The 25186-nt window shown below is 36.1% G+C and overlaps 5 protein-coding genes across 6 annotated transcripts; 1 reads left to right on the top strand and 4 right to left on the bottom strand.

The window, feature by feature from the left end:
* Positions 1-450: 450 nt before the first annotated feature.
* LOC140802195 (probable indole-3-pyruvate monooxygenase YUCCA10) lies at positions 451-2609 on the top strand. Its single transcript, XM_073157638.1, has 4 exons — positions 451-1080; positions 1818-2051; positions 2158-2280; positions 2421-2609. The coding sequence occupies exons 1-4, from the start codon at positions 451-453 to the stop codon at positions 2607-2609; spliced, it is 1176 nt and encodes a 391-aa protein (XP_073013739.1).
* A 178-nt stretch (positions 2610-2787) lies between these two features.
* On the bottom strand, positions 2788-3882 carry LOC140801938 (photosystem I reaction center subunit N, chloroplastic). The gene is made up of 3 exons (XM_073157329.1): positions 3487-3882; positions 3235-3360; positions 2788-3053 (listed from the first exon to the last, which is right to left on the bottom strand). The coding sequence occupies exons 1-3, from the start codon at positions 3766-3768 to the stop codon at positions 2964-2966; spliced, it is 498 nt and encodes a 165-aa protein (XP_073013430.1). The 5' UTR covers positions 3769-3882; the 3' UTR covers positions 2788-2963.
* A 706-nt stretch (positions 3883-4588) lies between these two features.
* On the bottom strand, positions 4589-8272 carry LOC140801937 (carboxyvinyl-carboxyphosphonate phosphorylmutase, chloroplastic-like). The gene is made up of 7 exons (XM_073157328.1): positions 7875-8272; positions 7712-7785; positions 6859-6941; positions 6726-6750; positions 6574-6593; positions 6129-6284; positions 4589-5146 (listed from the first exon to the last, which is right to left on the bottom strand). Exons 1-7 carry the CDS (start codon positions 8174-8176, stop codon positions 4781-4783), a joined length of 1026 nt encoding a protein of 341 aa, XP_073013429.1. The 5' UTR covers positions 8177-8272; the 3' UTR covers positions 4589-4780.
* A 339-nt stretch (positions 8273-8611) lies between these two features.
* On the bottom strand, positions 8612-10316 carry LOC140802055 (uncharacterized). Its single transcript, XM_073157467.1, has 2 exons — positions 9955-10316; positions 8612-9373 (listed from the first exon to the last, which is right to left on the bottom strand). The coding sequence occupies exons 1-2, from the start codon at positions 10112-10114 to the stop codon at positions 8742-8744; spliced, it is 792 nt and encodes a 263-aa protein (XP_073013568.1). The 5' UTR covers positions 10115-10316; the 3' UTR covers positions 8612-8741.
* A 3678-nt stretch (positions 10317-13994) lies between these two features.
* LOC140802359 (small RNA degrading nuclease 5) lies at positions 13995-22520 on the bottom strand. Of its 2 annotated transcripts, XM_073157871.1 has the most exons (15): positions 22290-22520; positions 21779-21835; positions 21634-21699; positions 20577-20710; positions 20272-20387; positions 19671-19778; positions 19525-19595; positions 18967-19026; positions 18167-18222; positions 17153-17213; positions 16801-17068; positions 16001-16182; positions 15608-15903; positions 14523-14649; positions 13995-14428 (listed from the first exon to the last, which is right to left on the bottom strand). In XM_073157871.1, the coding sequence occupies exons 1-14, from the start codon at positions 22380-22382 to the stop codon at positions 14526-14528; spliced, it is 1692 nt and encodes a 563-aa protein (XP_073013972.1). In that variant the 5' UTR covers positions 22383-22520; the 3' UTR covers positions 13995-14428; positions 14523-14525. The 2 variants fall into 2 exon arrangements, with proteins under 2 accessions (XP_073013972.1, XP_073013973.1); XM_073157872.1 differs by lacking the exon at positions 22290-22520 and having other exon boundaries at positions 20577-20667.
* Between the last annotated feature and the right edge of the window lie 2666 nt (positions 22521-25186).

The following is a 25186-nucleotide window of genomic DNA, read 5'->3' as shown; positions in this document are numbered from 1 at the left end:
ACCTTTTAGGATTAAACTTTGCAGTTTTAGATTCATCGATCGATCGTTCATGTACCATTACTGAAGCGTTTTAGAGATTTGATTTGATTTAAGTTAATCTGGTGGTCGAATATATTGTATCTGTCTATCAAATGGATGGCAATATTAATTAATTAACCTTGGAATAGAAGGCAAGAAACTTTTGGACAGGAAATATTAAAATTACCCTTCTTATCACTAATCATCGCGATGTTACCTGATATATTTTTGCGCCCTTTTTTGAGATAGTATATATATATATATATATTGCCTTTTATTGTCGAAACCCGGAAAGCAAAACAAATCCAATCTAAGATATGTAAGAGATTTCATCCTTCTCTCATCCTTTCTTAATGGAATATGATATCCGAAAGTAATCAAACGCATGCATGCTACGTATTCAAAATATAACAATTTTTGACTTAATTTTTAATGGAACAAGAAGAAGTAGTAGTAGTAGTAGTGGGCGCCGGCCCGGCCGGCCTCGCCGTCGCCGGCTGCTTAAAAGTCCTCTCGATCCCTACCGTCATTCTGGAGAGAGAGGAACTCAGTGCGTCTCTATGGAAGACGAAGACGTACGATCGGCTAAAACTCCACCTCGCCAAGCAATTCTGCGCGCTGCCGCACGCGCCGCACCCGCCCGCCGCGTCGGCGTATGTGTCGAGGGACGACTTCGTCCGGTACTTGGACGACTACGTCGAGAGCTTCAAGCTGCGCCCGGTCTTTCGCACCGCCGTCGAGGCGGCGGCGTTCGACCAGAGGGAGGCCGGCGGCGCGGGGAGTTGGCGAGTCGTGGCGCGCGACATGGGGAGCGGGGAGGTGAGGGAGTTCACGGCGAGGTTCCTGGTGGTGGCCACCGGGGAGAACGGGGAGGCCGTGGTGCCGGAGGTCGCCGGACTGGCGAACTTCTCCGGGGAGGCGATGCACTCGTCCTGTTACAAGTGTGGATCGGGGTTCCGAGGGAAGAGAGTGTTGGTGGTTGGGAGCGGGAATTCCGGGATGGAGATTGCTTTCGATCTCGCCAACTTTGGAGCCAAGGCTTCCATTGCCGTCCGAAGTCCGGTACGTACAAAAGCTTCTTTCTCTTTGATCTTTTCTTTCTTAGTTTTTGCATATTACTACCTCAATTTTAGCTTTATTATGTATACATGTTTGCAAAATGCTACCAAAATTCCTTATTATTTTCGGAAAGGAAAATATTATAACGAGATGTAGTTCACCAAAAACCAGAGGGTGTGTATCGTTAAAATTACCCTTAGATAAATAATAAAATAATTAAGTTTTAAAATAACTAAATATCTTTTGAGATAAAAAAAAAAGAGCAAACTAGTCGGTTTTCAAAAACTCATTGGTTTACGATTGAATCATCGATCAATTGCATTTAGATCTTATAACAAAATCGAACCCTCTTGGTGGTCGATTACCGGTTCAATCCGATCGCTCGGTCGGATCTAGTTCTAATAATTACTTTAGGCTATCTTTTGATAATTTTAAGTTACAAGTCCTTCAAATTTAATAGACCATAAAAATATAGATATCACTAACTGTGCAGTATGTATGCAAACAAAATAAATAGAGGAAATTTTAATGGTTAGTTAGTTTCTGATTACTAAATCAAGAACTGCTTATATTCATTATTTATTATAAAAGGGTGATTTGGTTTTTGCACATATACTTTAAAAGGGAGTTTAATTCCAAATATAATAAAAGAGAAATGAAAGACCTTTTTCTTTTTGCAAGAAGATGACTAAATTTTTACCAGTAATCCTGTGTCTGGTTGTGTGATTACTTTCTTGCAGTTCCATGTGATGACCAAGGAGATGATATATTTGGGAATGGTCTTGGTGAAGTACCTCCCTGTCAAGTTGGTGGATACCCTTCTTGTCATGCTAAGCAAAATCAAGTATGGAGATTTATCCAAGTTTGGAATTGTTAGACCAAAACAAGGACCTTTTTCTATTAAAAATGCAACTGGTAAATCTGCGGTGATCGACGTTGGCACGGTCGCGAAGATTAAGGCAGGAGAAATTCAGGTTCTTGATTGATTTATTCATGAGTTCATTGAATTCCACATATATATATATAGATTTTTTTTTTTCTAACTTTGATGTATATTAGTTTTTTTTATGCTACTGAAAGGTTTTCAAAGAACCATCAAGGATAACAGGCAAAGAGGTCCTGTTCTCTGATGGTAGATCTGATCAGTTTGATGCGATAATTTTTGCCACAGGCTATAGAAGCACTACAAGTGATTGGTTGAAGGTAGAGAGAGATATATAATTGTTCACTTCTATAAGTATATGATTCATATGAATATATATATATATATATATATATATATATATATATATATATATTGGTTCATTAAAAAAAAAAGTTGACTAATTAGATATGTGATGCAGGATGATGATCATATGCTTAACAAAGATGGATTTCCTAGAAAGAGTTTTCCGGATCACTGGAAAGGAGCAAATGGCATTTATTTTTCAGGATTTGCAAGAAAAGGTTTGGCTGGTGTTTACATGGATGCTGTTAACATTGCCAATGATATTATGCTTGCTTGGAGAAGCAACAAGCAGCTCAATTACTAATTTTAGCCTACAAGACAAAGTAGTTGTTATGGATGCATGGTTTCTGCTAAATTTTGAAATGGATTTCTAATTTCCAAAGGAGCATTTCCCCTATTGATAGTATTTCTGATGATCTAGATTTATGTATGGCTGAGAATCTCAAGCAATGTAATCTAATAGTAGAACACCACAAACAGAGTAGGGGCAAAGAAGAAACTTCATTGATAATGAAATAAGAAGAAAGAGAGAAGGTTCTCTACAATACAATCCAGGAAGGAGGGAGGAGAGAGAAAGCACAGAGTTGAGCAGAATCCAAAAGTTTATGCATTGGAGCAGTTAAATACACAAGTTCTGGGGCATTTTTCTTGTTAATCTTCACCATTTCCAGAAGACATTGGATCCACACTTATACTTATCCTTCCCTTCACACTCTATCTCCAAGTCATCACTGATGAATGGGACTTTCTGCAAAGCACAAAACAAGATGAAGATGATGATCAGTTATAGGAATAGCAAGGCTTATGGTGATGAAATTGGATATGAATCTTGGTTAAGATTATAATCAATTTCAATACATTGATATATGCTTTCTACATGCCATGTTTGATAAATTTAAACATGTATAAGAAATTGGTAGTATCTGAACCTTTTGCTTGGCTAAATCTTGGCACCCTGTGAAGTTCTGGGGGAACTTGCAAGTTCCAAATTCAACTGTGTATGCACGAGCAAAGTTTGCACCACTGGTAGCCAATCTCTTCTTGTCATTGAGCTCCTGTAGAACAATACATATTAGCATAAGAAAGTTTGCCGCATACCCAGGTTGCATGAAAATTCTTGACAACCAAAGATGTAGAAAATTGTCATAGAAAACAAGTACTGTGAACAAGCAAGAACATACCTTGTTAACCTTGCTCTTCTCAAGGTAGTCTTCAATGACACCGGCGTTCGCCGACGATGTAGAGGCAGCGGTGGCGAAAAGGGCCCCCGCGAGGCCAAGCAGTGCAGCTCTTCTTCCCTCACTTCCACTCTGCTTCACTTCAGCAGTTCGAGTTTGTTGAGCTCTGATGGCTGGCAGTTTTGGATAAGCAACTGAAGTAGATGTCACAGGCTTCAAGTTTGGATCAACTATGCCAGAAACTGCATAGTTGCAAGCCAATACACTGGAGTTAACTGCAGCCATTTCCTAATTGCTGGATGAGCAAGTGAGAAGATGAGGAAATGGAGATGGTCTTGGTTTTGGTTCTAGGAAGAGTGGTGGTGAGAGAAGAGGGGGATTTTGTTTAAAGGAATGATGAGGTTGGAAGGAGTAGATGAGGGTGGTATGCCAGGGATTGTGGCTGGAGTGTGGATAAGGTGAGATTACCTCAAGCCTATTGGCAGATGAAGTGCACAAGTTGGTCCCCATATCCAAATTAGTGGTTGATGAATTGAAGGAAAGAGAGGTGAGGGTCCCATCGGACTCCTTGCAGTGATTCTTGCCTTTGGACCTTTGAAGATGAGTAATGTTATGCTCACAAATACTTTTACAAACATTTTACAAATAAAATGATGTTTCATATCCATTGATAGTATCTGTAGAATGTTTGTAGAGTGTTTTGTAAGCACCGCGTTACTCTATAAAAGATGTATTTCAGGGGAAAAATAAAAATAAAATACAGCAGGTGGCATATACTGAAGAAATATACTCTGCAAATTTGGATATCAGATCTAACCTTCATATAGCCATCTACCAAAGATGACAAAGTACAGGGAGAAATAATCTAGCATTTGAAATATGGTTAAAAGGATGATTACAGAATATTGGGAAACAAACAATGGGACAAGCAGAGATCTCACTGAGGAACAGGGGGACAGTGGTCGAGGCGACTGCAGGCTGTTCAATTATTTGGATTTGCTTTCAGGTGCGACGAACATCCACCCCCATCGATACATATACTAATCTGCTTGCAACTAAAATTCCAGCAGCTACCAGCCCATAATTTGAATTTGGATCACTTGGGTAGGATCAAAAATTTCAGTTTTCATTCATCCCCATTACAATGATAGAATTGAGAAAGCAAAAAGGGATTAACAAGCCAAGTACTTGTACTGCAATTAGTAGTCTCAAAATTGGATTCAGTATCTTAGAGTAGTTGATTACTGTCAAAATCTAAAAAACGGAAAAGTACTGCTGCTAACTTAGGTTGGATGATTCAGGCTTCAACTTCAACAGAAGTTCTATATTTGGAGAACCGAGCCTCAAGTTCGAACCAAGATTCCAAACCAATCAGCTTGTTGAACTCCTCAAAGGTCGCGAGTTTGTGGAGATCGTCTCTAGTGGTGCCTGACTCCTTCAGAACTTTGAGAACATCAATTAATGCACGTGCAGAGGCATACAGGGTTGTGAGAGGGTGCACAATAAGATGGAATCCCATTTCTTTGAGTTCCTGTGGTGTGTGAAGGGGCGTAACCCCACCTTCAAGCATATTGCAGACCCTGTAACCATTTGTTCGACGACCTATTTCCTTGAGCTCCTCATCATCTCTTGGTGCCTCCACAAAGCAGGCATCAGCTCCTGCCTGCTTAACATAAAAGTTGTAGTGTTGAAGTTGTCTAAAGAGTCAAAACTGAATGTACGACTTCAACTTAAAGCATGAGGCTAAATCTTTTGATGAACCTAAACATGAAAACATACAGCACACCAATATATAAGGCTACAAACAGATCTGCCTTGGCATGGAAATCAATGTTAATATAGGGAAGTAACTTAATGGTATACTATCAGTACAATCCCAACCTCTATGTTAATACAAACAGCTTGAAGGATGAGAGAAAGATCGAAGGATCTTGCAAGATGCTAGTGCAGCATCCTTACCAATGGCTTTTAAGTTTTAATAGCCTATCCCTCATTAACTGACAATTTTGTAAAGACAGTTTTTCTAGGTCTCCCTGCCTACATTTCAGGCAATTCGAGTTGGCCCAGTCCAGCATATACAATCTCTTCTGAATTATGAGTTGTGCCTTGGTCTTATAAAAAATCACATTGGACTCCTTAAGCCAAACCCTGCCAGGATGAGTATATTAAGCATATAAGTTGATGAATCGACTCCCTTAACTCTAGGCAGCTTCTGCAAATTCGATAGACCAGTCACTGGTAGGAGAAGAAGAATGCTCGATTTAAGTATACAAAATCTAGAATCGTAAATTGACTTGTATAAGTTCACAAGATTTCCCAAATATAAACTGTGGATAAATGTTAATGATTTGCAATAGCGCTTTACTGAAGCTTGCTTTGTCAGTTTATCTATCATGATAATACCAAAGTATTTGTCCGTCTCCAAAGGATGAATAAAAATTCACATAATCTAGTACAACATGTTGAGTTGTCCATGACTTATAACCCTCCAAAACAAAAGATTAAGGGCATGAACAATGTGTAGTTGATTGTAGAGAAATATGCTCCTTCAAAGAATAACGATAATAATACATAATTAAAGAAATGTTAAGGAAGACAAAATTAATACTTAAAAAGTTGTTAAAATTGCATCAGATAAGCGATACCTCCATGTAAAGGTTAGCACGTGCAATTGCATCACATAAACCAGACTTAGCTGAGATTGCACGAGCATCAGTTCGAGCAACAAGAAAAAAGTCATTATCACCAATCACATCTCTTGCAGATGCAATTTTTGCAGCATGTTCCTCTGCTGGTATCACCTAAAATAAGCAACAAAGGATATTCTTAATTCAAATCAATCAACTGAGAAAGAAAAAGTGTTTTGCATGTATGACACTTGATCCCATAGAATATTAATACAGCCTAGTTGCATGTAGAAAACAAAACGTTATATATAATAAGTTAGCAGATGGATGCACAAGGATAACTGACACAAATAGTCGAGTTCATATTTCAGAAAGTGTCCATTAATAATTTAAATTCTTCTGCCACAACTAGAAAGAGAAAATCATTATTTAACAAAAAGACTTCTTGTACATCCTCAAGTACCTGTTTACCCCGCATATGTCCTTGACGATGAACAAGAGAGGAACAAGTGTCAGATCTTTAAAATCAAGAAGTAGACAAGAGAAATAACTAAAACAAGACGAAGTTCTAAAGACACTGCTCCTTTTCATACAGGAGCAAGGAGGTTCTCTTACCACATTTCTTTGGCCATGCTTGATCCTAGAATTCATGAATAAGAATTAGATATGGGAATTATAGTTTAAAACTGCAACATAGCAGTAATCTCCAATAAAATTTTAGTAACTGACATACTGAAAAATACATTACCTCAAGAAAGCAGCCTGCAGCACCAGCCGCCATTAAATCGTTAACAGTTCGCTGAACATTAAGAGCATTTCCACCTCCAGTATCTGGAATATATACAGAAAAGACAATCAATCAAGTGCTGTTGTACTTGAAATATGAATTATAAGTTTCTTAGTAAGAGAGGAAAAGTCCTTTTTCTTTTCTTTTCAAACCATGTATTCACGACTACTGAGTAACAAAAAGAGGGCATCTGGAAAAGAGCAGGTTCTAACAAAGTAATCAATGGTAATCTTGATTTCTTTTGGCTTGTCCTATCCTCTAAATAATTTCAGCTGTCCCTTCAATCACCTCAATAATTATGGCAATTTTGAATCCCAAGTGAAAATATAACCAAAATGCTCTTTCACAATGCCAAGCTTTTATGCAGATAGTCATCAACTTCTAGATGATTCTTCCTAATGAACTACCCTAAATTTCGTTTTCTATCCCCCGGTTTCCTCTGATCCCTCCTCTTCCAATTCCACCACATTTGTCTGACATAATGGTAGCCAGGACACACCATCCCACCAATGTTTCTCCCAAATTTATAGACAAGTTACATGCATGGATTGGCACTGTAGTTTGACCATGTGAATCTTCTCACAACTTTAGGAAATTTTCTTCTTTTCTCATGCTACGAGTAATCATTAAAAATCATCAAAATAATGGCAACATTTCCAACATTCTACTTTAAACCAGTATTTACAAAAAGTTCAAATATTTTGTACGTATACCAACAAAAAAAGATGCAATTCCACTATCTCGTCCTAATTAACTATGAAAAGAAAAATAACAAACAGAGAGAGAGAGAGAGAGAGAGAGAGAGAGAGCGAACCAGCGTCAGCAATAATTGGGATCCGTGTAGCCGCCGCGCACACGAACCGAGCCGCCTCCGCCATTTCCGGCGACCTAAAACAAGAAAAGATTTTTAAAAATCCGAAAATAGAAGATCAACAAATCAAGGGAAAGAATGCGAGGCGAGAGAGATATGTAGATACGTGAGGAGTCCGAAGTCTGGCTTGCCGAGGAGGGAGGCGGAGAGGGCGTATCCCGAGAGGAAGCCGGCGCTGAAGCCGGACTTCTCGACGATCGCCGCCGAGAGCGCGTCGTAGCACCCGGGCATCAGCACCACTCCTTCCTCCTCGATCAGACGCTGGATGCGCGTCCTCGTCCCCCCGACCGCCGCTACCACGGCGGCGGCGCTCCGTCGTCTCCGGAGCGAGTCGATCGGCGAGCGCATCTTCCGAGGAGGAGCCTGCGGACGCATCGAGATCGCCAACGGCATCGCCGAGGTCGACATCGTCCAGTGATGTGGGAAGTGGCGGCTCAAAGAGAGAATAAAGAGGAGGAGTTGGTATAGTAGACTAAGTAGCACTGAGAGTGTACTACTAAAACGGAGGATAGCATTTCAGGTGGGAGACGGTACTCTTATGCAGACCAGATTGCATGAATTTGTTACATCCGAGACACTTGGCAGCTCTTAAACTTCTGGGAAATTTATAGGCCAAAACACCCTATATTAATATATTTTGTATTATTACACCCGTGTTTTATTTTTATTCCCTCAAACACTCCAGCATCGTGTAGTATCGTCGCTCCTTTTTGTTGGACAATTTCCATCAAACGGGTATTCTATATATATATATATATATATATATATATATATACATATGGCATGCAATTGGTATTATAATAAATAGGAAATTAGTAATCACGATTAGTGTACAAAATTAAAGAAGGAAGAAGAAGAGCATTTAGCTAATTAATTAATTAATTAACCTGCTCCATGACTGCATATGCTAATTACATTCGATCGATCACTAATTCTCTCTCTCTCTCTCTCTCTCCAAATGTTCTTAATTAATTCATGATTCAATTCCAACTCCCAAGAAATCTATGAAAGGAACATCCTCGCTACTACTCAAAGATTCATGAGCATCCAATGGCGCCTGCTCATGATCACCTCCTCCACAGCATTGCTCCAGTGCTTGATCAGCCGCATCAAACATTCTGTCAACCTTGAAAAATTTCGGCGAGCTCTCAAGAATTCTATAGCTACAGTTATGGTAATTATAAAGGCCGCCATGACCGTAGACATGATCACCGCCGGTTGCACCGAGAGACGCTCTCGAGAAGGCCCAGGAGATGACCGAAGAGCTCGACTCCCTGTTGGCGGAGTCGAACCCAAGAGGATCCGAGTTGCTTCGAGGTGAGGATTGGAAACCAAACAAGCCATTGATGGTGGCGGAGTCCGAGAAGGGTGGAGATGCCTTGGTGAAGAGCCTGGAGCGTTCGCGGTGGCGGCGAGCCATGATGACGTGCCAGTGGTTCTTGACGGCGTTGTCGGTCCGGCCGGGGAAGAGGCGGGCGATGAACGCCCACTTGTTGCCGTGGAGGCGGTGGGCGGCGAGGAGCCGCGCCTCCTCCTCCTCCGTGAAGGGCCTCTTGTTGATCCTGGGGTCTAGTTGGTTGAACCACCTCAACCTGCAACTCTTCCCTGCAAGATATATACAACTCCATTGATTAATTAATGATCACAAGAAGTACTAATTTCGATCATAATTACTTCTCCATATGTATACAAAAGTACTTTCATGCATGCATGTAGATTTTTGGATTAGATTACTTGAGGATAGTGATCACTATATATGGAGGTTAATTAACTATCCTCTGAATTCAAGCAACCAAGAAAAAAAAATCTAAAGATGGTGATATCAAGGTGCAAAATTACCTAAAATACAAGGGTTAATTACCTAACATATATATTAATTGAAGATATATGGTTATTTAATTACGTAAAGTTTCATGAGCATCAAAATTACTGTGAGGTTATCTAGCTTATGGAGTTAAAGCAAACAAGAAACTAGAATTAATCACCTAAAGTATAGTTGAAGATATCCATTTTTGAGGGTAGAAATAAAAAAGAATTAACTAAACATCAAGTATCCAATATATATTTGAAGATGGTGATGTTAATAAGGTGAATATATGTCTATCAAAAGAAAGTTTCATTGATGAGTTCCCTTTTAACTTGTTATATATTCACTATATATATTGGATCCCATCGAAGATGTATACCTGATCTTCCTTGCAGCTTCTCAGCAATGGAGTTCCAATTCTGAGGCCCATACTGCTCGACGAGCTGCCGCAACTTCTCGTCTTCCCCGGGCCGCCAGTGGCCTCGAGGGCACGCCTTTGTGTCATCGGACCGGCTCGCCACCGATGTCGACGACGCCATCACTATAGAACCTCCTCAGATATATGTATATACTTATATATAAGATATAGATATATCCTCTAACTAAAAACTCAGGGAAGAAGTGCAAGAAGAGAGAGAGGATAGGGAAGAGGGGAGGGAGGATAAGAACGGGAGAATAAAAAGGAGGTGGAGAAGAAGAATTAGGGTTTGTTTAGGGTTTGGATGGGAAGTCCCTTTTGTTAGTTTGACACGACAAAGGTGGGTGACATTATATGTGCATGTCTTAATTTGTAGTATCCCATCAACTTGCGTGTTTGGCCATTGGACTCGATCTAAGCTTTCCAAGCAAATTGCACCTATATATCTATATATATCCTTGGATTAATTCTTTAATATCTCGTTCATCCCTAGCTAATTACTTCATTAACAATTCTCCATTTTGTTTATACCATTACAATATATTTACAGTTTGCATTTAGAGCATGTTGAGCTTTATTCATATGTAGACAGTAATTAGTAATGTGCAAATATATATATATATATATATATATATATATATATATATATATATTTCATGTATATCATGTTAAGTAGTTAATTACTTGTAAAGACTAATTTATTGGTGCTATTTCTGGATATTTTTTGTAATTTCTTTTTCTAAACATCTAAGCTAGCTACATTTCTTGATATGGGCAAACTGTTTCAGCTAACAGTTGGGCACCTACATAGGATTAATTGAACATTACTATGTATGTATATATATATATATAGCATGGACTAAGGATGTGTAAGTGATAAGCTTTTAATACCACCTTGGTAGATAAAAAGAAGGGTAGTTTGTTAAATAACTAGTGGACATGCTTATGCAATGAGACTTCTTTAAAAGGGGAAGTCTTTTAGTAACACCAAAATGTTAATAATTTTTGTTTCTTATAAACCTACTCTTATTTTGCCTGTAATTTTCATATAACATCTCCAGGTTCTGTAACTAACGACACTTAAATTAACTTAAAAACTGCCTAGAAACAGCAATTGTCTTTGAAGTTTAAAGTACACCACCCTCCATTATTGTGGTAGATTAATATAATTTGCCAAGCATGGAAGCCACCAACGTGAAATGAATACTATTATAAGTAGATGGTTTCGTGGGTGCAACTGATGACACCAACTGATAAACCCTAATTTTCTAGTCAAAGTAGTTTCACTGCTGCTGCTAATTAATTAATAACTCATCAGATGCAATATCAAATACCATTTCAAACGGCCAGCATTAATTAAACTCTATTTCTAGACCTAATCTAGATGATAGATACCATCATCTACATGCATATTCTATGAATCTTGAGCTTTATCCTGTGTAACCCTAGCTTTCAAAACTCGGTAAGATAGTCATGGTAGATGGATTGATTTCAAGAAAGGCAGCCTAAAACCTTCAAACAAATAGATGAAGTGTGACACAAGGTTTTACTTTGTAAAAGATTTTCCTTTAACAACCAAAAGAATTGATCAAAGGTAGAACGAAACGACGCCTGTGTGCGCGACGGCGAAAGCGAGTCAATTTAATCTTGCCCCAGTTTGATGCAAAGTGTTTAAAGGGACCATTAGCCAATGCCTAAAAGAGGAAGAGATAACAAGAAAACTCTCTGGGCCAACAGAGAAGACTACTACCACAATGGCATGCCAAGATGTGGTGTAAGTAAATATCCAACAACTTAGGTATATATATGTTCTTATTCAATGTGCAAAGACAAAGGAATGGACAGCTCAGGTGGATGTTGATGTGAATGTTTTGAGATACAGGCTTGATAAGTGCACAAGAAGGGCATTAGCATCATCTTAATATTGCATATTATGTGATGTTCAAAGAAGATAAAGCATTGAATAATAGTGACATCTTCGATAAAATTAACGCAGAGATGCGTGTACCATTAACAAGAGAAATCGCTTTCTATGAAACCAAATATTGTGTGCAAGCCCTCAGATTTGTGCAGAGATAACTATGGAAGAAATGAAGTGTTTTACTTCTCTTCTCTACATTAATTGTTTTGTTTCTCTTGAGTTATAATATATATATATATATATATATATATATATATACATATCTCTAGGCAATTGGTTGAGAACTAGAGTGGAGTTGGTCCACCTGCTTGTGTAATACTTCTTTGGCAGGTATTGAATACCATGGAATTTGGAGGAGAAAATTTTCTAAAAGAGTATATACCTATAAACATATGATCCAATTTAAGGGAAGTAGTTCAACAGAATCACTATCTATATATTAATTTGAGTTTGAGTTGAGCTTCTCATGCACACAAAGTAAACACACACATAAATGGGCATGAGGTGAGAAAGGTTTGAAGTAGCTTTCATTCAAGTAAATGCAGTTGCTTGTAATGGCATGAATTAATATTTCATTCCAAATGATGTTTCCTTAAGAAAGCTCAACAAAAGGGCCAGCATGAAGTTAACCTAAGCACTCAAAGCAACAAACCTATCATACTACTTCAAGCTGGCTCATCTACTCCAACTACACTTGGTTTTGACATAGAAGAAGAAAAAAAAAAACAAATTGAAAGCAACAAGAAACAAATCTGAGTTGAGCCATAAATATGCCTAGCTTCCCTTGCTATTTCCAAGCAGCAGTGTGATTCTAACACTATCTAGGGCAACACCCTCAACAACTAGCCAATTTTAGATGTAGTCTCATGAAAACATCTTTGTTCTTCAGTCAATTAATATCTATTATAAGACAATTAAGTTGGTTTGAATTAGAATATAGTGGATTAATTATTTTGAGGGGAAATTACAGATCACCGACTATGGTTTAATCTAATTTCAACTTACTCTTATCTACTCTAAACTTAAGCACTTGACTATCATGTGGTCTAAGCAATATCATAATTGTTAAGTTTTTATTCAAAACTAATGGTGGAAGTTGCTAATTGAGCAAAATGACCCTAATGTTCTCAAATCATATGGTATTGTTATGGGGCTAATTAGGTACTTACATCACCGTTCACATTCAAGATTGACTAATAATTGTATCTGACCACATAGAGGAGTTAAGTGCTTGAGTTATAACTTAACAACAGCTAAAATTTCTAAGGTAAACTACAGTATACCCTTTTTAAATTTAGGCAGTGAATGTGATGTGACATGTTCTCTAGCTTTATTTTGTTTGAGCCTATGCCCTATAGAGATTGGTTCCTTGTGGATATACAAGTTTGTGTTTCTAAGTTACAAGTTAACTATAAAATATCTACCTGATGGTGTGGACTCAATAATTGTTGGCACTTAAGAGAAATAACATAATCTCTCTCCTAACGACAGAGTCATTTATATGGTTAAGATTGACCATGGAACTTTGGCTTGACACTATTAGAAAATGACAGGATAGCTAATCTTATTTATGGTGAGGAAAAGAAAGCAAAGGTAACATGTGATGTTGGTCTCTTCTTAAAATATATATAGTATATATTTGATGTTGGTCAGTATTAATTCAGTTACTATTTAGTTATTATGGATGATGATAGGTTAGTTACAACAAGGAGACTTTATCTATCCATGGTAGTTGGACTAAATGTCAAAATTATTCTGCCATAGCAGGACATGAGAAAAGCCTAATGCATATTTATGATAAAAAGGATCAAAATCTCCAATGCACATTTAAATTCATTTCAGAAAGTAACTGCTACAGGAACCTAAATATTATAATAGTTCATATAGTGTTCATATCATATATCTGAAATTAAGACCTGCAACAAAGACAAACTTTTTTAAAGGAATATATTGATGTACAAAAGTTACATCTCCTTTCTCTGAAATAAACTTAACTAGAGATCTTTCAATGCATGATCAACATGTTCTGCAAGACAACGGAAGCAGGAAGCAGATATACCGAATATTTGAGGACTAACTCTAGAATCTAACTTGCAGTTGCTCCAGTCAATTGCACAGAACTCCTGAAAATCTCAATACATGCCTAGTTTTCCTCACAAAATTAGGCCTAACTATACACTCATTGGTGTGTTATCCATCAGATTCAATCACTAGGAATCCTACTAAATGGAAAGGGGACAACAGGCATTATTGTCATTTACAACTTCCAAATCAAATTATATGTACTGAGCTATATTTCTCTATCATAATCAGGTGCAATTACATATGTTGCACGAACAATACTGCGTCAAATTCTGAAATGACTTTGGCTTTAGCTCTCTGAAAGCAGCATTGACTTGATGCAAAATATTTCCAGCTGTAAGCAAGTCGTCTTCTTCAATTTGGCTTTTTAGCACAATGGCCCAAAAGACATCAGTTTAAAAAAAAAATTCCATCACCAAGCATCAGTTATACCTGGTAATAGAGAGCTATCATCAGTGACTTACTGATCTGACTCAAGCTAGGGAAAGCAAAAAAAGTTCCAAGGGATTGAAAAGAAATAACTTACCCACTAGTGTTTGACACAAGCAAAACATAACGCAACTTCTGCTTGAGCTTGGAGCTCTTCCAGAGCTTGAACAATATTTTCACGGCTGATTGTAGTCTCACTGTCATCGTTCAGCATTTTCCTTAATCTTCACCAATAACAATGCAAAGATGCAACCATTAGAATAAATGCTGTTAGTAAACAAGGCAAAAGAGTAACCATCTGAAAGCACCTTAAAAGCTGGGAATTAAGAATACCAAGAATTAGAACTTAAATAATAAGCTCTAAGTCAAATTCTCAAGTAATAAATTTATAACATGCCAAATGTTTTAAATGTTCAAATACCTGAAGTTGAAAGTGTCCATATCTCCATTATAAGATGAAACAATCAAATTGTATTCTACAAAATTGCAAGAAGAGATAACTGTGCAACACACGACTACATTGTAAAAATTAAGTTATTCCAACCCAACAGTTTTGGCATTAATGACAAAAAGCACTTCAAGAAGGTCCTTTTCTGTTTCATATCCAACATGTTCATATAATAGACCAATGAAACCAGATTTGAAGTTCAGACACAACTATGATAAGAAATTAAAGTGTGTTTATGACAAAACCTGACTGATCAGATGCATCCATCCGAACACCAGAATACGAATGATTTACCTTTCATTAAGTTGTAGAGTTATAAATAATCTTTGGAGACGCATTACAAGAAACAAAATGATATTGTATATTCCAATTCCTTGCTCTTAAATGAATATACCAATACAAAGCCCCAAGGTGCAGTGAATTAAGCAATGCCAAATTCAACTTGACCTTATCTGACACATTTTCACCTATGTGGATCATGTAGTATTAAATCCAGTCATGAGATAGAAATGGGCAATGAAACAGTAAACCTGATACAGAGCAACTTAATTTAGGTTATCAAGACAGCCAACTAAGTGAACCTAACCGGATCCAGATCAGCTTTCTTAACTGGAACTTGATAGTCAGATCAAAATCATGCCATACCTAAGTGCAACTAAAATGAAAACAAGGAAGAGAGGAAGAGAAATTATTAAAAAGGTGTGGGGAGAGTTATATATACTAAGTAAATTTACCTTTGAACTAAAGGTGTATCTCCATGACCAGTAGACACAACCAACATGGCATTATCAGGCAAGGCATTGTACAGTCTTTGAATTTTAGTATCTATGTCAACTAGAATGTTCTTCAACTCAGAGCACATTTCGTCATTCCTTCCATTTTTGCATGCTGATTTCTTGTTACATGTCTGCAATGAGATCACCTCTGCCAGACGGCATTTCAACTTCTCCACATCTTGTGCTTGTGTCCTAAAATAAGAGATCAATCCTGAAAACTGTGTCCAAATAAAGCCAACTTTTTCATTCTTCACCTACAATAGGAAATAAACAGTATATTCAAGCAACTGATAGGTCATGTAAGACGATCAATAAACTTATTCTCTAAAACAAATTATTTGGGTTATCAACCTCCTTCATAGCTCTGGAGAGGGCCTCATTATCTGAAAACACTGAAATTGAATTGCACGATTCATCAGAATATCTCTTTACTACAGACATATCATCAATGAGGGAGCAGGTTTTGCCACTTTGATTCAGTACTGAAACCAGCTTCCTTCGCATGAATGATGGAGGTGACCCAAAATCTGGTCCTGGTGCAGCAACAGCTATATCGGTCAGGTACTAATAATCTAATAAACTGCCCTGCCACCTTAATATACAGAAAATGAAGCTGCAATAACAGAGAATATGAAATAATAGATTACATATGCATATCTTGGACAAAAAAAGGAGTTCATAAATATATTAGACAAAGGATATACATAGTTTGAAGTTTGAACTGGACGCAGCAATAAACATATAAAGTTATATATATATATGAGGGCACAATTATTGATCTGAGTTATCTGCAATACTTAAATTTAAATGGCTATTCAAAGTACTTAAGAAGATGAATCAAGTCAATCGCATTGAAACAACAGTCTATTTCCATTGGTAGATGGCTGTGGTAGGACCTAACAGTTCTATTTAATTGGAGAAGTCATGTGGGACTATACAGACCTAGAAGAGCAGGAGGAAAACCTCAGCCCCCATCAAGAGACAAGAATCACTTAAAGAAGATTTCTACAAGACACATGAAGCATTTAAGTATTTAAGAAACCATGAAGACAAGGATTATCACCAACTTATTATTGAGACCACTGCTTAAATAATTAAAGGGAGCAAAAAAAAACAATTCTTGATTGACTGAGGGCAGGTTCTACTTTTACCATGTCTAATCTTTAAGAGTGCTAGTTCCATAGCAGCTCTTGCATCTTCAATACTGTCGTGCCCATTTCCTGAACTTTGGATCTGCCGCAAAAGATACTTCCTTGACAGGACACGTAAAGCCAGCTTGTAATGTGAGCCACGGGGATGTTTGTATAAAACAGCAGTATCAATTACCATATCATGAGATATCTTCAATGCCAGAAGGTCATTTTCTAGAGAATGTCCAACAAGAATTGTTTCTTTATGGACAAGCTGAAGAAACTCTTCCTGGAAACATATATATCAAACTACGATTAGGGGAAATATGCTTTACTACTAAAAGTACCACACCAAAGAAAATGACATTACTACCTGAATATCCTTGACGGTTGTTGTCACACCATTTAACATCTCCGAGGTGATTCCACTGAACCTGCATGACCAAGAATATTAACCCCACTATACAAGAATTTAACAGCCCTAAGGAAGAAATCATTCCCCTCAAAGCATGGAAACCAACTAGGAGGGCATTAAGGACAACATGCAAAATATACATAGATAAACGAGGGTTAATTAATTGTTATGTGATAACTTGTATCAATACAACATTAAGAAATTGAATTCTATCACTCTTGTTTTTTATATAACTTTTTCTCTTCGTTTTCCTTCATGCAATTATTGTTTGTGAAATATGATTCTTTTTCACACCTTGCTCCTCCAAGACTTCATCCTTCTATGAGGTTATCATAACTCTAAAGTCTAAAGAGAACACAACATAAGAAGCTTCATGTAAACAACCTAACAGAGACCATCTAAAACTGGAGCTAGATTCCTAGCTTAGCATATTCACAGGAAAGAATCATCACATGTAACAAGTAGTTGATGCATATGGAAATGTATATAACAAGTTGCACCTACAACCAAAATAGTTGGGACTAGAGTTTCTTGTTGATAATGTTGTTGTTGTTGCAGCTTGAGCCCATGAAACCGAGCAGTATAACTGCAGTTTTCTTGAGACTTAGAAAGAGTCTAGAGACTAGAAATAACAAGTTTGGAAGAGAAAAGAGTATATTTAGAAAATAGGGTGTTATAGTCAAGTCTAAGGTAAAAGAATTGCTCTTAACAATCTCCGAACAGTGAAATTGATATAATCACAAGTCTGACCGACTCCTAAAACTGAAGCAACTCAGTACACAGGAAAGAGCATAATGAACCAAAATAAAATGTCTTAATATAAGAGAAAGAGTAGACATTTGATCATAAATATGTTTTTCAAGAAAAATTTGTTTACTAAAAAGTGGCACTTCAAATACAAAATAATTTCATCAAAGGATGAGTCTAATATACATAAGTTAAACCACTCAATATAGCAAATGAAATACATACCTTGTATTGTAGTCGAGTATAGGATTAGAAGGTTTGACTAGTTTATCGAGAACCACCTGGAGTGAAAAAGTAGAATAAGTTCACGACCATTAAAGGAACTTCCTAAGAAATCGTTTTAGACAATTAATTCATTGGTCTGAGAACATTTAAATAGGCATATACCACTTAAATATATGGTGCTTACAGAAAATAAAAAGGAATGTTTGGATGGAGTAGATAACAAACAATACCCTGCACATGCATATACCTAAAAGATGAGAACGTAATAAGTAAATTTATTGTTGAAAACGTTTAAAACTTCATTCTTTTTATCACCACCTAAACAAGTTTCTAAATCTGTTTCTCCCACTATAGTAGCTATCTTGTCATAGAGTTATATCATAAGCCCTAAGTTTATCCTCACTTATTACTATTTTAGATGGTAAGAGGATAATTGACCTAGCTTTCATTTGGGGAAGGAGCATTAACAACAAGATGTGAGATAAGGGAATCAGTCATAAAACATTCTGCCTACTGCCTATTATTGCTAAAGATTAAGTACAAATTACTACTTATTTCCTAAATGTTTCAAAATCTCTGGAAATATTTAGGCATTCTTGAATTACTGAGCACCTTTTGTGGACCATAGCTGCCATGAAATAAATTTCACTAGGCCTAATGATTAAGTCGTCTTTTGACAACTAATCTTCAAAAACCTTGTGAATATTCTGCGCAAACAGCAACTAGAATGCACATCTAAACTTATTCGAAGTAGATAATTTGGTGAACTGATAAAAAGAAGAACAAAGGGATTTTTTTACCTCTCCTGCAACATCTACCAATGTCACCCTTGTAAGTTCAAATCCAGCTTCAGTCACACACTGGTAAATTTAAAAGTGATCATTATGACACACTTCGAAAGAACATACAAAATCAGAGGACACTGGAAATATTTAATGAACTTAAAAAATGAATAGTGCTTTTAATGGAAGACATGAAATGTGATAGCAAATTACATTTCTTTAGAGGGGCACTTTACAGGGTCTCGCTACACATGGAAAAAGTCTGAAAAAAAACAGAAATTCGACACATATGTCATAAGGACACAAGATCTTTATGCTACAGGACAACATTTACTTTCTTAGTGCACTGCAATTAATGGTCAACGTAAAGATGTATCACACTGATATAACAATTCTTTTATGCTGCTAAAACTGTCTGGCAAAACAATTCCATGCTCCTAACATGCAAAACCTTAAAATGTTCTCTAAAAAAGTTATGACTGGTTTCAGGAAAATGTTTTCTAAAAAAGTTATGACTGGTTTCAGGAAAAGTTGGCATAACACATGTTTAATGAAAAATCATTTTTGCACCCTTACCATTTCACAATCAAGTGCAAGGATTTCATAAGGTAAGGAACCTGAAGGAGCTGAAATAGTAGAGACAACACCTGTATTCAACAGCAAACATAAAATTTTGACATGATTCAAGAAAAAGAAAAGAATTTGGTAAAGCAGAAAGAAACCTGGCACATTAAAAAAATATCCATTATCTTCTAGCTCCTTATTTGAGAGAGTATAGTATGTGACAGGAAATGGTAATTCTTTTAGATTCTGCAATCCAAACAGTTTTCCTGAACAAGAAGCACACCATGAGATGATGTAAAACTCAGAGACATGGATATGAGACAACTTATCTGGATAAAAAGAAGCAATCCACATAATTTATCAGATGAATGATATTTCATTGTTTCCATTCAATAAAAATAGAATTCTCAAACTGGCTCCTAGTTATCACAAAGATAGGATGTCAAAGATAGGCATACAAAAAAAAATTGGCAAGAATATTCGTGGCAAAAAAGAAAGTTTTCTCCGAGATGTCCTCTAGCTATTGAGGCAACATAATTATTTGGTCCTGATGGAAATTGGTAATTAATAGTGCAAACCAGTAAAGGGAAGACATAGTAAGTGAGAGGATTATAATAGGTGATCTTAGAAATAACTGGTGGCAACAGTTGCAACCTTTAGACAGCAATGGAGAACATTACCATTTTGCAGACCTGAAATTTCACAATGAGTGCCTACTATACAGTTATAAACAAAATATTCTCTGTAAATCTCATAGACCTTGTTCAGAAATCTGATTAGGGGCCCTGGCACTCGAATCATCAATGGGTACACGCTTTCGTTTCACTCTGCAAGTTAGTAAAGCATCAACAGTTTGCATTCCATCTGCTACGCAACTGGCATTCAGAAAAAGAGAATCAATCAATGAGATATAGAAGAGGTACACCTTATCATATCTGTACACACACACACACACATATTGAAGCATCTAAAAATTTGATAAAATGAAATATCACAAAACTGGATAAGAAGAAGAAAAGTTTAGCAACAATATTTCTGTAAAAAGTTAACAGCAGAGCACAAACCTCAAAGCTAACACTGGCTTTGGAGTACCACAACACTCTGTCAGACCAGAAAGTAAGCGGGACTGCGACATATACAAAGCTGCATCCAAGCCTGGAACATAGAGTAGGATGACTTTCCGTATAAGTGGCTTGTTCTGGGGATGATAAGTAAATGTATTAGTTTTAATTAACGCGACATCTGAAATTAAGTTTGTGATCCAAAGAAAAAGAAGAGCATCACCACCTTTGTGGCATAAAATTATCTATACAAGGATAATAACTTTGCTCACACCCTTGCTTCTCACTCAAATTAAGTCCATCCTTAATAGAAGATATAACTAACTTTTTTGGGCTCAAATTTGTATTAGAACTTGCTCATTTAGGAAATCAAAACAAACTGAAACATCATAATTTGAGATATCAAATCTCATCCTACATTCTAAAAGGATAATAGATACTAATTCCAGTCAAAGTATAATAGCATCACAAATCAATTCTGAAAGTTCAATTAGAAAATCAAGACAAGTCAAGATAGTCCAGTTTGAGTTACTTATAAGCTATACAGGTGACTACCTATACATATAATCCACGGCCAAAACATGAGGACTTTTTAGGGATGTCAAGTGTGCATGCCTATCAAAGTCTTGAATTCCTCAAAAAGTAAAAGCTTGGTTCTCTTGAACAGATACAATAGAGATTATATATAAGTATTAAGTATTAAATTGGGTATGTAGATGGTGCTAAGCAACATAGCATATTCCTTCAATTCACTTGAAATCAAACAATATAATGGTTAGAAGAAACAACAGCCTAATCTGTCACAAACATTACTCCACACATCATATGAAAACAAATCATCGATAACTTTCTTCTAAAATAATCCATCGTGATACTAGATCCTAATGTTTCTAAAATGAAAGCATAAAAAAGAAAATCTTAGAAGGTCATCAGCTGTTACCCATCTAAAGAGTGAAGAAGGGCATTCCATTTCATTTCCTCTTAAAGTTTAACAAATTTGTCGAAGTTGTTACAGAACATCTTGAAATTGAAGAAAGAAATGGGAAGGGAGAACAATTACTTTGACAAACACCCAAGATGGCATGAGACCGTCACCAATGACCCAAGTGACAAGTCCTTGAATATCCTGCTTCACAATAAAAAGAATATTGCAATTCACACTGCCAATAATGTACTCATCACCAAATTGAGATTATTAAAGGAACCTGTAGATTCAATGCTGAATCAGCAGTCGGAATCTTAAAAATAACATCAGCCTTTCCCTGCATAAAAAATAAGAATGGAGCATGAAAAATGTGAGAAATATGGTGCTTGCAAAAGTCAGATTATCAAATGAAGTCCAAATGCAAACTATTTTTACAACATAACTTTCAACAGTCGTGCTCGGTTGTGTTATTTCTATATCTTCCCATCTCCTATTATCTCCTATCACCCAAGAATGCAAACCTAACAAATCCTCATTATGTTATATCCTATTACCTCCCGTCATCAGTACTGGCATCCACCGAAATGTTCGATAGGTTAAAGCATTCATCAAACTTTTTCCGCCTAAGAATCAAGAGGTACCAAACCAATAGCAAAAAGAGCATCTTTTTTACCTTCCGACATATCAAAAACTCTAACTTGCGCGAGGAACTCTATGCTGCTGATGGAAACAAGAAAAATGAAAGGACATCGATACCCGAGGAAGAGAAAGAGATGAAGAGGAGGGCTTACGTCGGGGCCATAGACGTCGAAGTAGGGAGTAGCGGTTTCGCTGTTCTTCTCCTCGTTAGGGTTTTCGGGGCTCTCGCGCGTGGGAGAAGCCATTGCCTTCTCCGGGGTTTCCTTGCTCTTGCTGTGATAAATAGCAAAAGATTTTGCTACTGAAGACTTGATTCGAGAGGTCTCGATCGTGGCTAAAGCGGAACCGGAGTGCGATCGAGGGGGAGAACTGGAACAATAGTATCTTATAAATAATTTGCAAGATAATTCCATTTTATAGTAAAAATGGACCAAAATACATGTTACTTATGCAAATAAGGGCTATTTTGACCTTTTATCAATTGAAATATTGCCCCAAAATTAAAGTTTTCAGCCAACACCCTATAAGATATGCAATATTATTGTGAAAAAAAATTCATAAATACATGGGGTGTAAGATGAAAGTTATACCGAAACTAAAGAAATTTATATTTAAAGGGTGTTACATAAAAATTCACCAAAAAAATCGAGAAGATTTCAGTTAACTTTTATGCCATATTATTAGAACTAAAAATTCACATATATATAGGGTGTTAAATGAAAACTTTCATCAAACCTAATAAAATTAGCATTTAGCACCCCATATTTACGCACTATTATTGAACCCCAAATTCAATTATATATAAGGTGTTAAATGAAAATTCTAGAAAAGCTAAAGAAATTTGTATTTACACCCCATACTTGTATAATATTATTGAACTGGAAATTCATTTATATATAGGGTGTTCAATAAAAAAACGTTCACCAAAGTTAATGAAATTGGCATTTAACCACCCATATTGATGCGATATTACTGAACTGCATTTTCAATTATATATATAGGGTGGTAAATGAAAATTCTACCAAAACCTTTCTCACCTCATGCCCATTTATGTTTGCATTTATCACCCCATTTTTCGGCAATATCATTGAATTGAAAATTCACTTATATATAAGGTGTTAAATGAAAACTTTCACCAAAGTTAATGAAATTGGCATTTAGAACCTCACATTTCAGCAATATTATTTAAACTGCAATTTCAATTATATGGGGTGCTAAACGAAAATTCTACCGAAACTAAAGCAATTCGCATTTTGCGCCCGTATTTGGGCAATATTATTGAATTGAAAATTCACTTATAAAATAAGGTGTTAAATGAAAACTTTCATCAAAGTTCATGAAATTGGTATTTAGAACCCCATATTTCTGCAATATTATTGAACTGGAATTTCAATTAAATATAGGGTGTTAAATGAAAATTCTACCACAACTAAAGCAATTTGCATTTAGCACCCCGTATTCGAGCAATATTATTGAATTGAAAATTCACTTATTAAGGTGTTAAATGAAAACTTTCACCAAAGTTCATGAAATTGGCATTTAGAGCCCCATATTTCTGCAATATTATTGAACCGGAATTTCAATTAAATATAGGGTGTTAAATGAAAATTCTACCAAAACTAAAGCAATTTGCAATTAGCACCCCGTATTCGAGCAATATTATTGAATTGAAAATTCACTTATAAAATAAGGTGTTAAATGAAAACTTTCACCAAAGTTCATGAAATTGGCATTTAGAACCCCATATTTCTGCAATATTATTGAACTGGAACTTCAATTAAATATAGGGTGTTAAATGAAAATTCTACCACAACTAAAGCAATTTGCATTTAGCACCCCGTATTCGAGCAATATTATTGAATTGAAAATTCACTTATAAATAAGGTGTTAAATGAAAACTTTCACCAAAGTTCATGAAATTGGCATTTAGAGCCCCATATTTCTGCAATATTATTGAACCGGAATTTCAATTAAATATAGGGTGTTAAATGAAAATTCTACCAAAAAACTAAAGCAATTTGCAATTAGCGGGGGTATTCGAGCAATATTATTGAATTGAAAATTCACTTATAAAATAAGGTGTTAAATGAAAACTTTCACCAACGTTCGTGAAATTGGCATTTAGAGCCCCATATTTCTGCAATATTATTGAACTGGAATTTCAATTAAATATAGGGTGTTAAATGAAAATTCTACCACAACTAAAGCAATTTGCATTTAGCACCCCGTATTCGAGCAATATTATTGAATTGAAAATTCACTTATAAATAAGGTGTTAAATGAAAACTTTCACCAAAGTTCATGAAATTGGCATTTAGAGCCCCATATTTCTGCAATATTATTGAACCGGAATTTCAATTAAATATAGGGTGTTAAATGAAAATTCTACCAAAAACTAAAGCAATTTGCAATTAGCACCCCGTATTCGAGCAATATTATTGAATTGAAAATTCACTTATAAAATAAGGTGTTAAATGAAAACTTTCACCAACGTTCGTGAAATTGGCATTTAGAGCCCCATATTTCTGCAATATTATTGAACTGGAATTTCAATTAAATATAGGGTGTTAAATGAAAATTCTACCAAAAAAACTAAAGCAATTTGCAATTAGCACCCCGAATTTGTGCAATATTATTGAATTAAATATTCATTAATAAAGTTGAACGAAAACTTTTACCAAAGTTAATGAAATTGGCATTTAGCACCCCGTATTTCTGCAATATAATTTAAATTAAATGAAAATTCTACCAACACTAAAGAAATTATATTATCACTCAGTGTTTCTGCAATATTATTGAAACCGCAAATTCAATTATACAAAGGATGTTAAACAAAACTTTACCAAAATTAAAGATATTTATATTTAGAACCCAATATTTGTACAATATTATCGAACCGAAAAATTAATGATATATGGGGTATCAAATGAAAACTTCACCAAAAATTACAGAAATCTTCCATCAGTTCCCAATCAAAAAAATATATCAGCAAGACATCCATGTAGTTAAACAAAGCACGAAAGCAAATTCAAAAAAAAAAATGCCTTCA

Source organism: Typha latifolia, chromosome 15, assembly GCF_019914945.1.
Source record: "Typha latifolia isolate L0001 chromosome 15, TyphaL0001v2, whole genome shotgun sequence".
NCBI classification, from domain to species: domain Eukaryota; kingdom Viridiplantae; phylum Streptophyta; class Magnoliopsida; order Poales; family Typhaceae; genus Typha; species Typha latifolia.
This window is presented reverse-complemented; position numbering and strand designations above follow the sequence as displayed.

What these genes read in the sequence shown, in the direction of transcription:
- LOC140802195 (XM_073157638.1), top strand. Translation starts at nt 451, where the DNA reads ATGGAACAAGAAGAAGTAGTAGTAGTAGTAGTGGGCGCCGGCCCGGCC. An exon ending in CCATTGCCGTCCGAAGTCCG is followed by an intron (nt 1,081 to 1,817) that starts GTACGTACAAAA and finishes ACTTTCTTGCAG; the next exon opens with TTCCATGTGATGACCAAGGA. An exon ending in CTACAAGTGATTGGTTGAAG is followed by an intron (nt 2,281 to 2,420) that starts GTAGAGAGAGAT and finishes TATGTGATGCAG; the next exon opens with GATGATGATCATATGCTTAA.
- LOC140801938 (XM_073157329.1), bottom strand. Translation starts at nt 3,768, where the DNA reads ATGGCTGCAGTTAACTCCAGTGTATTGGCTTGCAACTATGCAGTTTCT. An exon ending in AGAAGAGCAAGGTTAACAAG is followed by an intron (nt 3,361 to 3,486) that starts GTATGTTCTTGC and finishes ATTGTTCTACAG; the next exon opens with GAGCTCAATGACAAGAAGAG. An exon ending in AAGATTTAGCCAAGCAAAAG is followed by an intron (nt 3,054 to 3,234) that starts GTTCAGATACTA and finishes TGTGCTTTGCAG; the next exon opens with AAAGTCCCATTCATCAGTGA.
- LOC140801937 (XM_073157328.1), bottom strand. Translation starts at nt 8,176, where the DNA reads ATGTCGACCTCGGCGATGCCGTTGGCGATCTCGATGCGTCCGCAGGCT. An exon ending in CCCAATTATTGCTGACGCTG is followed by an intron (nt 6,942 to 7,711) that starts GTTCGCTCTCTC and finishes TATATATTCCAG; the next exon opens with ATACTGGAGGTGGAAATGCT. An exon ending in AGCATGGCCAAAGAAATGTG is followed by an intron (nt 6,594 to 6,725) that starts GTAAGAGAACCT and finishes TTCATCGTCAAG; the next exon opens with GACATATGCGGGGTAAACAG.
- LOC140802055 (XM_073157467.1), bottom strand. Translation starts at nt 10,114, where the DNA reads ATGGCGTCGTCGACATCGGTGGCGAGCCGGTCCGATGACACAAAGGCG. An exon ending in GAAGCTGCAAGGAAGATCAG is followed by an intron (nt 9,374 to 9,954) that starts GTATACATCTTC and finishes TATATCTTGCAG; the next exon opens with GGAAGAGTTGCAGGTTGAGG.
- LOC140802359 (XM_073157871.1), bottom strand. Translation starts at nt 22,382, where the DNA reads ATGGCTTCTCCCACGCGCGAGAGCCCCGAAAACCCTAACGAGGAGAAG. An exon ending in CAACCGTCAAGGATATTCAG is followed by an intron (nt 17,069 to 17,152) that starts GTAGTAATGTCA and finishes ATATGTTTCCAG; the next exon opens with GAAGAGTTTCTTCAGCTTGT. An exon ending in GATACACCTTTAGTTCAAAG is followed by an intron (nt 14,650 to 15,607) that starts GTAAATTTACTT and finishes TTATTGGTGAAG; the next exon opens with ATTAAGGAAAATGCTGAACG.